This window comes from Lygodium microphyllum, chromosome 12 (genome assembly GCF_053477565.2).
Source record: "Lygodium microphyllum isolate KBCC chromosome 12, Lygodium_microphyllum_v1.1.10, whole genome shotgun sequence".
In the NCBI taxonomy this organism is placed as follows: domain Eukaryota; kingdom Viridiplantae; phylum Streptophyta; class Polypodiopsida; order Schizaeales; family Lygodiaceae; genus Lygodium; species Lygodium microphyllum.
This window is the reverse complement of record NC_141146.1, coordinates 59320166-59336466: the sequence shown is the minus strand read 5'-3', so window position 1 is coordinate 59336466 and position 16301 is coordinate 59320166. Positions and strand designations below refer to the sequence as shown.

The 16301-nt window shown below is 42.4% G+C and overlaps 1 protein-coding gene across 1 annotated transcript in view; it reads right to left on the bottom strand.

Annotated features, from left to right (window-relative positions):
* LOC148027806 (DNA polymerase V family) overlaps positions 1-16301 on the bottom strand; it is a 64894-nt gene that overhangs the window by 16552 nt on the left and 32041 nt on the right. Inside the window, exons 2-3 of the mRNA XM_087689504.1 lie at positions 16115-16240; positions 15823-16020 (exon numbers count right to left, since the gene is read on the bottom strand). Coding sequence (XP_087545630.1) covers positions 15823-16020; positions 16115-16240 — 324 coding nt within the window. The remainder of the gene's footprint in view (positions 1-15822; positions 16021-16114; positions 16241-16301) is intronic.

Here is a 16301-nt window from a genome sequence, read left to right as displayed (position 1 = left end):
GAATGAGTCAAAGTCTACAGCAGCTGAACACTTGAGTGCATTTATAGGCATTTTAAATCAGCTCAAGGATGCAAATTTGGACTTTGATGATAAGTTTAGGGCGATCTTTTTTATTATGACACTACCTAACTCTTGGGAGACCTTGGTGGTTTCTCTCAACAATAACTCCAATCTCTCATATGATGGGGTGAGGGGTTCAATCTTGAATGAAGAAATTAGATGTATATCTAGTGGAGAAGGCAGCAACTCAGCTTATAATGTAAGAGGCAAGGCCAAAAAGAAAAATACAAGTGCAGGACAGAGAAACAAAAGCAAGAGCAAAGGAAAGTAAAAGAGTGACATTACTTGCTATCATTGTGGTCGGAAGGGCCACAAGAAACCTGATTGCAGGTATTACAAGAAGGAACAAGAGAGAAAGAAGAATGCAGGAGATAAAAAGAAAAAGGAGAATAAGACCAATGCATCTGAGGCAAGCAACCAAAGGCAAGGAAAAGACCGATGTGGCCTCTAGTGTGGACATAGAGGAGCTTTCAGATACAAAGGCTAATGTATTATGATGCCCTTGTATGTCACATGCAGGATATGCAGATTACCAAGGCTGATGTGATTGATGCACTGTTGTCACTTGATGATGGTGTCACTTAGACTTGGATTGTAGACTCCGGTGCCTCTTTCCATGTAACTCCTTGCTTGGAGTGTTTTGCTATGTTTAACGCAGGCAGTTATGGAAAGGTGTATCTTGGAAATAACCATACTTGCAGCATTGATGGAATTGGCACTATACACTTGTCTTTAGACAATGGGAAAGAGCTTGTGTTGAAAGATATCAAATGTGTCTGGCATTAAAAAGAATTTACTGTCTGTTGGCCAACTTGACTTGCATGGTTACACTACACTGTTTGGTGGTGGATTGTGGAAAGTGAAAAAGGGTTCCATGTTGATTGCAAAAGGAACCAAGAAGGGCACTTTGTATTGTTTGCACTCTAAAGCCTTGAATGGCAAGTTTCTTGTAGTTGCTGAAATTTGCAATCACTTGGAGTTATGGCATAAGAGATTAGGCCATATGAGCCAGAAAGGACTTGTTGTCCTTACCTCTCTGAAGAGGGTTGAGGGAAAAGGCTCTAAGCTTGACTTTTGTAATGAGTGTCAGTTTGGAAAGCAAATAAAATTTTCCTTTTACTCCAATGTCTCTCGTAAGTCCAATGTCTTGGACTTAGTGTATTCTGATGGATGTAGTATGCCCGTGAAATATTTGGGTGGTGCTGCATATTTTGTCTCCTTTATTGATGATTGTTCCAAAAAGATTTGGGTATACCTGTTGCAAAATAAAAGTGAAGTGTTTGCTGTTTTTAAAACTTTTCATGCATTTGTGACCACTCAAACAGGTAGAAAGCTGAAATGCTTGAGAACTGATAATGGAGGTGAGTTTACATCTACTGAATTCAAGTCCTTTTGTGACTTGCATGGAATTAAGGGGGAGCTTACAGCCCCTTACAACCCTTCTTCAAATGGGGTGGCCAAAAGATATAATAGGACTTTATGTGAAAAAGTGTGGTGCATCCTGTCCACTGCTAATCTCCCTCATGAATTTTGGGGAGAGGCACTCAAAACCGCGGTTCACATTTGCAACTGCTCTCCAAACAGGTCCTTAAATAATGGCATCCCTGAGGAGGTTTGGTCTGGCAAATCAGCCTCATATGACCATTTACACATTTTGTGCATGTTCGAGATGAGCTAAGGAACAAACTTGACCCAAAATCCACCAAAGGCATCTTCATGGGCTATGGTGATGAGGGTGAATTTGGCTACAAAGTGTGGCTACCTCAATCCAAGAAAATTATTTGCAAGCGTAATGTTGTGTTCAATGAGGCAAAATTGTTGAACAATACTTTAGCCTCTAATGAAGATATGAAAAAGGTCAAATTTCAGAGTTTGCAACCGCCTATTACTTCAGAAAATGAGCCTCATGGTGCTGTACCACAGGTTGAAACTGACGATCAGCTGGTTATTTTTGAGCCAGATGATGATGGACAACAAATAGGAGCACAAGGAGGTCATGGACAGCAAGATAGACTTGCCGATTATGAAAATGCAAGTACTCGTAATGAAAATGAAGGTGCTGTACAGCATGAACAGCATGCTGAAAATGGCTTACAGCAGCCAATAAATGCTAAAAATTATATACCTCCAGATGTAGACCCAATTCCTGAAAATTTTGATCATTGGGTACACACGTCTACACGCGTAAGAAGGTAACAACATAGGTTTGACCCCTCCTTGCATTATGTGATGCTTACAGATGAGGGTGAGCCTCTTACATACAAAGAGGCCAAGTCATGCGAATTCAGCAGTAAGTGGGAGCTAGCTATGCAGAAAGAGATTAAATCTCTATATGCAAACGATACTTGGGATCTTGTGTCGGTTCCCAAGGGAAGGAAGCCCCTTCCAAACAAATGGGTTTACAAAGTAAAGACTGATGATGGGAAACCCAAGTACAAGGCAAGATTGGTTGCCAAAATCCATATGCACAGATGGAAGGGATTGACTTCCAAGAGGTCTTCTCACCTGTTGTGAAGATGACCACTCTACGTGTGCTTTTTGCTCTCACTGCTGTATTGGACTTAGAGTTGTACCAAATGGATGTAAAAACAACTTTCTTGCATGGTGACATTGATGAGGAAATTTACATGAAACAACCCGAGGGCTTTATACTTCCTGAAAAAGAGCAAATGGTGTGTAAACTAAAATGCAACCTGTATGGGCTGAAGCAAGCACCACAGCAGTGGTACAAAAAGTTTGACACTTTTATGCTATCTCATGGGTTTACACGCAGCCATGTAGATCATTGCTTGTACATGAAAAAGAATATAGATGGCAGCCCCATCATACTTGTTTTGTATGTGGATGATATGTTGCTAGCTAGAAAAAGAAAGACTAGCTTGGATGCTCTCAAAAATCAGTTGAAATCAACCTTCTCCATGAAAGATTTAGGGAATGCAGAGCATATTTTGGGCATGAGGATTCGTAGAGATAGAATGCAGAAATTAATATTTTTATCTCAAGAAAAGTACATTGAAAAGGTACTGGATAGATTTAGCATGGTTTAAGCTAAGCCTTTTGGGGTACCCTTACCTCCTTATCTTAAGCTTAGTAAAGTCAACAGCCCAAAAGATAACATGGAAGTAAATGCTATGAAGATAGTCCCTTATGCATCAACTTGTGGCTCTCTTATGTATGCTATGGTTGCTACTCGTCCAGACATTGCTCATGCACTGGGAGTTGTTAGCAGGTTTATGTCAAATCCTAGCAAAACACATTGATAGACTGTCAATTGTATTCTTCGATATCTCAAGGGTACACAAATAAAGTGTATTTGCTTGCTAACATGGAAGTAAATGCTATGATAACATGGAAGTAAATACTCGTAGCTCCACCAACGGGTATGTCTTCACAATTGCTGATGGGGCTGTTTCTTGGTGTTCCACTTTGCAGAACATTGTTGCCTTGAGTACCACTGAAGCTGAATACATATCAGCTCTACTGAAGCTTCCAAGGAAGCTATATGGTTGAGCAGACTTGCAGAGGATCTCGGCATATCTATGGGTACTGCAATTATGGGATGTGATAGCCAGATTGCTGTGTATCTGGCTAAGAATGCCATGTATCATTCACGCACAAAGCATATAGATGTGCGATATCACTTCATCAGACAGATTCTCGAAGATGGTCTAATCACATTGACCAAGATCAAAACACAAGACAACCCTGTAGATGTTCTCACTAAAAGTCTAAGCAAAGCTCAGCATGAGCATTGCATATGACTAGTGGAAGTTGGTTAGAGATTCACTTCGGACCTTTAAGTGGGAGGTTGTTGGGATAAAGGCCTGTTTAACCTCCGTGTATAGTACACGCACATTATTTAGTTGTACATGCGAATGCACCCTTACGTGCCCTAAGTATAAATACATTTTATTCTTTGTATACCAACACATTGTTGGTACACTGATATCAAATTGTACTTTCACTCTTCTCTCTCTCTCTCACCAACCGTCACACTCTCACACTCGTTCCTGGAACTTCTGCACATCCACAACTGAGCTCCAACAAGTCATTTGGTTGCTAGAAGGTCGAGCAAGTCAACCACTTGAACAAGCACAAAATGCAGCAAATGCAAGCTAAAAATCTGTGTTTTGAAGATCCGGGCTGCTCCTTCGTGATCAAAACCTGCTCTTCAACAAGGAACCTCCATATTGGGTCCTCACTTAGGTGACGATACCATGTGAGAGTGTGCAACAAAAGAGAAACATGAACACATAGAGAAACACAGAGAGAGAGAGAGAGAGAGAGAGAAAGAGGAAGCAAAAGATGAAGGGAGAATACTGCACTAACTCTAGAAGAATGGTGATACAATGGAGATGGACAGATCAATCCTTGCACACAGCCCAAAGCATCAGTAAGGGCACTAGATCAAGCTGATGACAATGGCAACACCAAGCATGAAGAGTCAAAGAGCCAGAGTGTCAAAGTGTGCACTTGTAAAAAAACAGAAGACCGAAGACTAAAGAGTGTGTGTATCTGCCAAGTGGGGGTTGCGGCTATAAATAGCCAAAACACCAAAAAATTGGCTGACCTACTCCTGTAGGGGCCATAAATGCTGGCTGAAACCGGCAATAAATGCTGATCACTGAAGAGAAAACATGCCATAAAAATAGAGGAGACCTCGAAAAATCCCAAATGACAATGACAATTTTTGGCAAGTGTAGGCAGACTATGGAAAGCAAAAACTGGCCTAGGAATGCATATAGGAAGCCGACAAATAAAGAAAATGTACATAACTGCTAGAGCTCCTATCTCTCCGTCAAACACTAATAGGAGCTCACAACCAAGAGATGACAAACTGACATAACTAACATAGACACGCTAACACATGCAGCCTTACATAACATAAGAACCGGTACTCAAGCTCATAGAAGATCAGCAATCTAGGTAGTGAGATAACGTGATGGATAAAATGGAAGCATTAAGTAACTTGTTCAAGAAGAACAAGACATGATCATCATCTAACTTCGAGGAGCCAATAGTGGCAAACTCCATAAGTAACTGTCAATATTTGGCCAACTTGACTTTCAAATCATCCCCTTCCTTAATGGAAAACTCTTGAAGCTCAAAGTCAAGATCGATACATCGAGTGTGATCTCTTACTGCATAGCGGTTAATGAGGTGACTCCAATGCTTAGATGCGGGGAAGAAATATTATACTTGAGAGTGGAACTACAGAAGCAACCATTATATTAACTCAGCATTGGTTGTGGCATCGAGAGCTCTCCGTTGACAGATGTGATCAAGGTGAGCTAACATAGGCTCTAGACCAACGACAAGGTCCCAAAGTCCCTAAGATTCAAGCACTTGTTGCATGAAGTGCAACAAGGTGGTGAAATTTGACCTATTAAAATGAGTCTTATCCATGAAGGCATTCTTGGCCGTCGCAACAAAAGTGGTAGAGCTAAGAAATGGATAAGGTGTGTAATGAGGGTAGGGTGGATAAGTACACTTGGGAATTAATCAGAGTGCCTACCATGCATACGAAAAGTGTGCACAATTGATTTGAATGTGGGCATGGGCTAACTAGGCATGGGTATGGTAATCGCATGAGAAGCCCATGGAGGAGGGATAAGGACACGCGGAGCAAAGGATGAAAATCCCTGCATAGGGGTGACCCATGGAAAGTGTGATGATGCACCATAAGCAAAGGATAGAAATCCCTGTGTTTGAGAGGTTAAAGGATGTGTGTGACTGAGGATGGTAAGGGAAATACCCATCACAGACATCCCAATGGGAAATAATGTGCTCACTTGCAAAAATGTGGAGTGAATTGTATTAAAGGTTGGCATTCCCTGTAACAAAGCACCATGGTGCAAAGTGGCTCGAGACTAAGAGAAGGATACAATGTTAAAGGGTGGCATTTCCTATAACAATGCACCATGATGTGAAGTGGTATGAAAGTGTGAGTATGGAATGGAGAATGAGAATGTGCTAGGAGTGGAAACAAAGGTTCCAACTCCCAATGCGGGAGATGCGAATGTGCAGTGTAATCCAAGGTTTTAGAATAAAGAAGAGAGAAAATCGAGATGTGGGCTAGAAGAGGGATGGGAGGGAATTCAAAAGAGTGGCTTACATGCTCAAATGAAATAGAAGATGTAGATATATCCGATGAAGGATGTCTACTTCGAGAGACCTCTCTATTAAAGTTCACACACAAAAAATCATCAGGATCCTACATATCAAAAGGAGAAACAGGAGAGGGTTTTGATTCATAAAACTCAAAAGGGTTTTACAAACCTAACACCGGCCCTAACCGAGATGAAAAAGATGGGACGCCAGTCGTTCCAAATGCCGTATGCCCTCCGTGATCGAAGCAGTGGCCAGTCTCACCATCAGTCCAGATGGAGTGGCAACACTAGTAGAAGGGTTTGTAAGCTCAACTATACACGACACGCAAGTACTCTTCAAACTCCTCTGTCATGAGACTGAAACTTGGAATAGGAGAAAACAAAGAAGGTGAAGGTAAAGGTGGGGTGTCATCTTCCTCACGGAGTCCATAATTCCTCCTTAGGGCCTCCAATGATGGAGAAGGTTGATAAGGCATCATGAGGCCCCAAGAAGAAGGTGTCTAAGACATTTTGGTTTGGTTACGAGTAGCTCATGTGCCTAACACAAATCAGGCCTCCAAAATATCCACAAGATACTCTTTACAAGCGCACTAGCTTTGATGCCATGTGACGAAACTATGGATTGGTTGCTAGGGTTTGCACTAAGAAAAACACTGTACGACCACGACAAAAACACAACAATACAAACACACATACGCAGAACTCAAATCCTAAAAGCAAAACTCAAAACTCAAACATAGAAACAAACACAAGTAAAAGAAGAAAGAAAGAGAACAACTCTGAACTGAATGAATACTATAAATGAATATAAGAATGTATAGAGTACCCAAGGGCAGAGCAATAGTGTCAAAGAGTGACGTCCATCAGAGATGGATTCCCAATGTTGTAACCATCAATCGAAGAGTTAAAAAGATGAAGACGTTGATCACCAAAGGTAGGTGACAACAGGTCTGATAAAGGATGATGTGGGTGGCAGCCCAACCTACAAAATGCAATAGTGGAGCGGGTGATAATGACAACTGGCAGCCAAAAACTACAAACACAAGTGTGTAGGGACCAATTAAGCACGAAGATCGAAGCAAACTGTCGTATGCACAGTGAGAGACAGAGAGAGTGCGAAAAAGCAGAGTAGAAAGTGAGCACGTTTTTGGTATAATGACGAGTGTACCACTTTAGGTTTTTAGATAGATATATATATGAAAGTACAATGTGCTAAGTGTGTGTTCACACCCGTGCACATATAAAAGGCACGATGACCCTTTATTCCCAACAACCTCCCACCTAAAGGCAATGTGCCTTAAGAGGAGAAGAGAATCAGCTAAGTCTAGGTCTGTACAAAGCTGAAATAAATATATATATCCAACTCTCATCATCTGTCGGCAATGAGCAAACTGCTCTACTGGGAGACCCTTCGTGAGAAGGTCTGCAGGGTTATCATCTGTATACACTTTGACAAGCTCGATCCTCTTGTTGTCAAGTACATCTCTAATGAAGTGGTACTTCACCTGTATGTGCTTTATCTTTGCATGAAAGACAGGATTCCGTGCTAGCATGATAGCACTCTAACTATCACAATCGAGAACTGGTAACTCTGAGATGCCAAGCTCTCCCACCACACGTGAAAGCCTTAAAGCCTCCTTGCATGCCTCAGTGGCAGCCACATACTCTGCCTCTGTAGTAGACAATGCAACACACTTTTGTAGCCTGGAGATCCAAGAGACTGCTCCTCCTGTGAAAGTAAACACATACCCAGAAGTGGACTTCCTGCAGTCCACATGACCAGCATAGTCTGTATCCGTAAAGCTAACAACAGATCCCTTCTGCTTTCCAAAGCAGATACACAACTTCTTTGTGCCTTCGAGGTATCTCATAATACCTTTCACTGCATCCCAATACTTCTTGCCAGGGGTTGCCATATTTCTGCAAACCACTTCCACCACAAAGGCAATGTCAGGACGTATAGCAACCATAGCATACATCAAACTGCCAACAGCTGAAGCATATGGTATCTTGGCCCATTTCAGCCTTCTCATCATCAGATGTAGAGCTGTCCTCTGCACTGAGTTTCACATATGGAGGCAATGGAACCCCAATTGTTTTCCCCCCCTCCATATTGAAACGCTGCAAAACTTTGGAGATATACTCCTGCTGAGATAGATAGAGTAAGCCTTTGGATCTATCTTTGAGCATTCGCATGCCAAGAATGTGATTTGTATCACCCAGATCCTTCATGTCAAAGCTGCCATGAAGACTTTGCTTCAATGAATCCAAGGCATGAGTATCCCTGCCAGCAATCAGCATGTCATCAACATACAAAACCAAGATAATCAAGCTGCCATCTGCTGAATTCTTGGTGTACAAGCAATGATCCACTTGACTTCTATAAAAGCCTTGGGACTGCACGAATGTATCAAAATTATGATACCATTCTCTTGGTGCTTGTTTCAGCCCATACAAACTTATTTTGAGTTTACATACCATTTTTTCTTTCCCTTGTTCAACAAACCCTTCAGGTTGCTGCATATATATGTCTTCATGCAAATCACCATGTAAAACGCAGTCTTTACATCCATCTGTAAAAGCTCCATATCTTCAACTGCAACCAAGCCCAAAATGGTTCTCAATGTAGTCATCTTGACTACAAGAGAGAAAATCCATGCTCCTCCTTGTACCTCTTTGCAACCAATCTTGCTTTGAACTTGGGTGAGGAACCAAAAGTGACCTTCATCTTGTAAACCCATTTGCATGGAAGGGTTTTCTGCCCTTTAGCCAACTGCACCAAGTCCCAAGTGCCATTTTTTTCAAGAGATTCCATCTCTGACAGCATGGCTTAATACCATTTCTTGTTGTTCTGTCTGTCCATTGCTTCCTTGAAGCAAGATGGTTCACCACAGTCTGTCAACATGACATAATCAGCCATATTAATTGCACAAGGAACAAATCTGTCAGGTTATCTAGCAGCCCTACACGATCTCCTAACCCAATGGTCATTGTTTGCTGGCTGTTCCTGCAAATTTCCATTTTCAGCATGTTGTCCTAGCTGTTCCTGCACATGTAATGGCTCATTTTCATGGGCAATAGCTAGCTGATCATTTCCAGCATCACTTCCTGCAATTTCAGGTTCATTTACATCAAGTATTTGCTGCTGTACAGTGGGTACATTTTGCTGTCCAAAAGGTATTTCTTCCCGGGATACAACCCTACGGACCTCCTCAGTCTTTTCGGGCTGTTTGTGCATGCAATCTTCCCAGAAGATAACGTCATTGCTTCGTACTACTTTCCTTTTCTCAAGATCCCACAATTTATACCTCATTTCACCCTCGTCACCGTATCCTAGAAAAATGCATTTACAGGACTTTGGCTCAAGTTTGCTGCGTTTTTCTTTACAAATGTGCACAAAAGCCTCGCAGCCAAACACTTTCAGATGAGCATATGAAGGTGGCTTGCCCGACCACGCTTCTTGGGGAACTCCCCCCTCCCAAAGACCTGTTTGGTGACCGATTAATCAAGTGAACGGCTGTCATAGCAACCTCTACCCAAAAACCATGGGGTAATGCAGCATGAGACAGCATCGTACGGACCTTATCCTATATGGTCCGATTCATACACTCTGCAACTCCATTTTGGGGTGGATTATGAGGGGCAGTGAGCTCCCTCTTTATCCCTTTGCTGTCACAACATACCTGAAAGGCCCTGGACACATATTCCCCATCATTGTCAGAGCGAAGACACTTAAGCGTCTTATTTGTCTGATTTTCAGCCAATGCCAAGAATTTTTTAAACTTATCAAGCACTTCATCCTTGCTACGAACAGGGTAAACCCATACTTTCCGTGTAGCATTATCAACAAAGGTAACAAAATATTTCTTTTCCCCTAAAGATAATCGTGGCATTTGACATGCATCTGAATGTACTAACTCTAGAGGAGAAGATTTCAAAGAAAGAGACTTTTTGTGAGACGTCTGTGCATGTTTGCCATAAATGCAATGATCACAATGCTCAAAATCAGCATAACGAAGACAAGGCCACTAACCCAAACGAGAAAGCACTTTCATTCATGTTTAACTCGTGTGCCCCAACCGGCCATGCCACAAAGAAACGCTTGGCTGCTCGGACACGGTTACAACATGGTCACGCACACTAGATACATGAAGTGGAGACAAAGTATCACTCTTGCAATCTCTGGCAATAACCCTAGATCTCTTACAGATTTTCCATTTTCTATCACCAAAGGTGGTATGAAAACCATCATCATCTAGCTGCCCTATGCTAATCAAGCTCTTCTTGAGCTGAGGTACATGCCGTACATACTGAAGTGTAAAGACAAAGCCATGGACAACACCATGTCAACCCCCTATATAGGCGGAAAATCACTCACGATGAGGGGTGACATGAAAGGAAGCACCTGAATCAAGAATCCAAGTATGCATGTCATCATCTGTATCTGCAAGTAAAGCATGTGCATCAAAGTGTGAAGAGACAAAGAGTACATCACTCCCACTGTCACTATCATGAGTGACTACATTCACCTCTTCAATTTTTACACTGCTCTTCTTAGGCTAACTGTCCTTCTTCTCCTCTTTGCTATCATCTATCTTCTTGCCTTTTCCTTTCTCTTTTTTCCATTTGTAGCAGTCACGTTTAAAGTGACCCTTCTTTCCACAATGATGACATTCAACATCTTTGCCACGTGATTTACTGCATCCCTTGCCATCATATTTGCCCTTTTGCTATGATCTGCCCCTAGTATGGAAAGCACTGGAAGACTTACTGGATGCATTGTTCTGTCGATTCATCTCTTCCATAAGTAGAGCACTCTCTTTTCAGCCAATACACTTTGCTTGCAGCACTCTTCTGTGCATACAGTTCTTCCAGTCTAGTCCATATAGCATATGCAAAATCCAAACCTTCAATGTTGAACAGCAAGGCATTAGAAATCGATAGCTCTATGGTTGAGTGTACAAGCTCATTCAACTCATCCCAATCGTCCTAATCCATGTCCGCGGGCTTTGCCCCTTTGGTTTTAATCAGCTTTGCTTGCTTCTTTTGTTACAGGATATTGTAGCACTGCTTTTGCCAAACTGCAAAATTGTGTGCGCCTTCAAGCTTCTTTATGTGGACCAGATTACTGCTGTCATTGCTGCCAGCCATGAATTTCAGCCCAGATGTGACCAAAAAACCAGTAAATGCAGGCCCAAACCGTCCAAGTAACGAAGGTACAAACAAGTACCAATCAGCAATAAATGACCACGCAGAAGTACAGATTTCAGATCTGCAATTCAATTTTCAGAAGTGCCAAACCAAGTGCTACAGCATTATCCAACTGATTACAGCTGTTCCAAGGGCATGTGCATCACATTACATGAGAAATCCCAAAATTTCAGCTGCAATTTTTGTTGTATATGTACTCACAGGCATAAAATTTGACACGAACGGTCAAAAAGCCCCAAAATTTTGTGCTCAAAGAGTCAAACACACATCTGCATTTCTTTTGTCATTCATAGGACTGTCCAATTTTGCCAAAATAAAGTAATTTCAGCAAAACCCCCAAATTTTACCAAGTGTTGATGTCCAAATTGCGCGGAATTCAACCTGCATGTACATAAAATGACCAAATGATGCACAAATTTTTCCCAAACTGTAAAAGCCCCAAATTGCACGGGGATGTGCCTCAATGTCGAGAAATTGGGTTAATTTCAGCCCAATTTGTGCATGTACATGAAAAGCCCCAAATGTCGGGGGAAAAATGTCAAAAATTCCTGCAATTTCTAAGACAAATTTGCTTGTCCTGCATCAAATTTTCCAAATCTGGGAAAAGCCCCAAATTTCTAGGCCAAATGTTGAGAAATTTCACTCAGATGAGCAAAATTTCAACAATTTTGGTGAAATCCCCAATTCAAATGCGCACAATGTCTACAATTCCGACGCAGATGCCTCAATTTTTCACAAACAAATTTGATGTTTTGTGCTTGCACGCACAAACCTCGGTTAGAGGAAGGAGTTCGAGAAAATGATTTTTTTTGGAGAAAAAAAAAAGTTTTGGATTACGGGTCCGTTGACTCGTCAGGCATGTCTCCCGTTCTCCCCGTCGCGCACTAGCCCGCTGGTCCCGTCACCGTCGCAAGCTCCACTGAAATCGCCCGTTGGTCGCCGTCTATGAGCCTATGAGCCTTGCTGGTCCGTGCCTTGTCTGTTGCAGCGCCACGCTGCCACGCCTACTCCTGCTCGACTACTGCTCCATTATGCGCTAGACCTGCATGGACTGGTCGCCGACTACTGCCCGACACGCTAGCGCCTCGTCACTGCTCCCTGCAGCAGACGTCACGCCCACTGGTCCACGTCCGTCATGCCCACTGGTCCACGTTGGACCTGCTATCGCCTGTTGGACCACGCTGGACCTACGTTTGACAGTCAGTCTGCTGCCCACCGAGAGCTCGCCTTTGAGCCGTCTCATCACCACTCTGGTCTTGTGCCTTAGCCTGACGATCTCTTCAACACCTTACGCTCTGATACCAGTTTGTAGGGACTGATTAAGCACAAAGATTGAGGCAGACTGTCGTATGCACAGTGAGAGACAGAGAGAGTGCAAAAAAGCAGAGTAGAGAGTGAGCACGTTTTTGGTACAATGACGAGTGTACCACTTTAGGTTTTTAGATAGATATATATATGAAAGTACAATGTGCTAAGGGTGTGTTCACACCCGTGCACATATAAAAGGCATGATGGCCCTTTATTCCCAACAAAGTGTGGAGCAACCGCCTGATGAAGAATCCCTGCCGTCTAAGCAATTGGAGGGCAAAAGCAAGTAGAAATAGGGTGTATGAGTGCTGGTGGGGGCCGTGAAGGTCCAAACGCAGCAAATGGATAGTCATCAAGTAGCAGGCGGCAACACCGAAGAGCTCACCAGCCAGTTGAAGCCTCGAGGTGTAGAGGGAGAGATAGCAGCAATCAGGAAGTCTGGAGAACCATGTGGTGGGAGATTGATGCCTGAAATCTACACGCCACGGTAAGAAACCTCCACTAAAGAGATGACGATTGAATGGAGGCAGCTTGACTATTTATAGATATGGATGGACCCTCCCAAATTAGGGTTTCACAGAAACTCTCTCAAATTGCGTTCCATTTTAGAGTTTTTCATTAAATCAGCATGTAATGCATTTTTTAGCTCAACAATTTGTGCAAAAGCGGTTATGATTCATTGTTTCTAAAGCTTTTGAGCATCCTAAACACCCAACTCCTCTTCCAACTAATTTCGATGAGGATAACTATCAATAAGCTATGCTAACATGGGATAGCAATGATGCCCATGCATATTCTCCTCTTCTTTGCTGCATCTCTAAAGAAGTTCTTCGAACAGTCACCTCCAGCAAGACTACTTCAGCAATATGGGCAACGCTTCAAATGTTGAATGAGGCTCCCTTGGCTATGCATGTAGTTATCCTTTATGGTCACCTCCAGCAGATGAAGTTTGAGCCGAAGGATACTATTTAGTCAAGATTAGCTTCGACACATGGAATTCGCCCTTCCAAAGGCTCATCTTGTGAGGGTGGTGCTCTACACACTCTGAAGTTTGATGGAGTGGCCAATGCTTTGCGGGCCCAAACGTCATCAAAGCCACGTATCATCCATGTTGCTTGCGCATGAGGCGCCTTTGCAGTTACATTGGAGCTTTCATCCTAATATGGTGGCTTTGGTGAGACCTTTGCAACTTCCAAGAGGGGTGATAAGAAGAATAACTCAAAGGCCCAGTGCTATCACTGTGGTAAGAAGGGACATTTGTGCAAGGATTGCAAACAATTAGCAGCTTCAAGGAAGAAGAAGGAGAAGAAGAAGCAATAGGATACGAACTTCTCCACCGAGTCATTCACCACCTCCAACTTCGACTCGGATCCTCTGACCAAGGCACAGAGAGAGTCATCTTCTTCAAATCATGAGAAGGGCTTGGCAGCCCCTCCTATTTTCTGGTGCAGGTGATGCGGTCATCCTCACCAATCTCTAGTGCCGAAGAGGGGGTGTGAGAGGGTGGTGAGATGGAGCAAGTAAGCCTCAATCTATACAAGCATACAGGTGTACAAGTTCCAAAGAGGGTCTTCCCTGATGCATAGACCAAGTCTGGCAAGTTTTGAAATCCTAGAGCTAAGGTTGGCATTCAAGTTCATGATGGATTGTTCCTTGGCAAAGAGCAGGATTGGCTCCTAGTCCAAGCTCACATGAGGAGACACTTTGGTGGTCTTGGCCAAAGGCACGGAATCCATGTTCACATATGCTCAGAGGCATTTTTGACAGGATGGTCATGAATGCTACTATGAGGCATCATTGACAAACACAAAGAGGTGCTATGATTCTTCTGTCTTCAGGTTTTGATACTATGAGGCATCATTGACAAACACAAAGAGTCTGTTTTCAGGTTTTGATACCATTGGCATTAACACTTGGGTTCTCTACAAGGCACCTTGGTGGTGGCTTGATTACCCACTGCTTGGGTATCCATGGTTCTATTTTGGTGGCCTTTGTTGTATGGACTATGATGAGTCATTATCATTGTATTATATTAAATCACCCATCATTTGAGAAAGGGTGTTAGCAATATAGTCAGCTCATGTGTGAGTTTGGGCATGTGTCCCAATATGCTGCATTCTAGTGACATTTTGGTCTTTTTTATTGGTCAGTTTGACGCTAATTTATGCATTTATTGATGGCTGCCTAGCATTAAATGTTGGCCAACCTAATGCAGTTATTGCATTATTATTAGCCTATATATTCAGGCTCCTCCTCCACACTCAATCATTATTCATCACTTGCAGATCCAGTGCATGCCCTCACAGCCAGTGACTCAATATTGCACGTGACTGTCTTGTGTTTGATATATGGATTCCATTTCCCAAGCACATCTCTAAGTTCTCTTTTGCAGTGTTCTTGTGTCCTCTCTTTCCTTTCTCTTCTATCTTGTGTTCAGCAGTTTATTTCAGCATTCTTCCATGCATCCATTGCTGCACCCACTTCTGATAGGTGTCTCTATGTCATTAAAGCACTAGGGAAAGAATATGCAGAGAAGACATGTCAAAGTCTTGATACAGAAAGTTGGTGGTTGAGACAGGAATGTAGCCACGACCCCACAAGCTACAAGATCGTTTGTTTGTAATAGTTGATGAGACTAAAGAACTCCCAAAAGAGGGCAAGATATGTTAGCTACATCCTGGTACCAATGACACATAATAAAAAGTTCAAACTTCAACCACATCACATAGGCTCAAGAAAGAGAGTTAACTAGCAAGTTCAAGCAGGTCTACCACGCCATCCACCATTAATTGTTTTAATTTTTTCTCAAAACTTCGAAGTGTATTTGCCACAACACATGATATATCTACATATGAAGTGATAAAAGAGTCCAAGATATAGTTTCTAGCAGTCTGCAGACTCAATTGAATCAAAAACATATTACAAGAGTCCCAATCAAGAAAATGTGATCCAGCCTCAGCTCAATAACATGACATGCAAGAAGTAGGCACTTAACTGATCAGATTCTTAGACCTTGAAAGAGTATTGTCCTTACAAATACATTAGGTGAGGCCCATTCTGTTTGAAATAAATCATGACAGCTCTACTTTGATCAAATAAGAACAGTAGGAGAGACAATTTGAGGGACTTATACCTGATCTATAAAGGTCAAAAGCACTGAAGTAGTTGCTTCACGAAGAAAAGATTTTTTGTTGAACAAAGAAAGAAGTTGCTCTGTTATCTCTCTTGCTACATTTATTTGCACAGTTCCCTTGTCATTAGCAGCCAGTTTTCTAGCTCTGACAATAGCTCCCAATGCAAAAAGCTGCCCTAGAAGTCCATCTCGCATTTCCTGCACTTCCACCCAGCGAGAAGCAACATTAGTCTTGTAAAATAATGCAACGTGTCCAAAATGTGTTGCTTATATTATCATTGAGTGCACCAACCTGGCCTTTCAGAGAAGATGTTACTTCTAGGTTTTTTTTCATAAGTGTCAGAACAGAATCTACTTCAACCAATGGAAAGGCTTCCAAGACAGAAGCCAAAGCCATTGCAAACCCTTGCCTTGCACTCTGTAGAGAAACATTCATAACCCAAAATGAGCCTGAGAAAATTCAGGCACACCTTAAAACA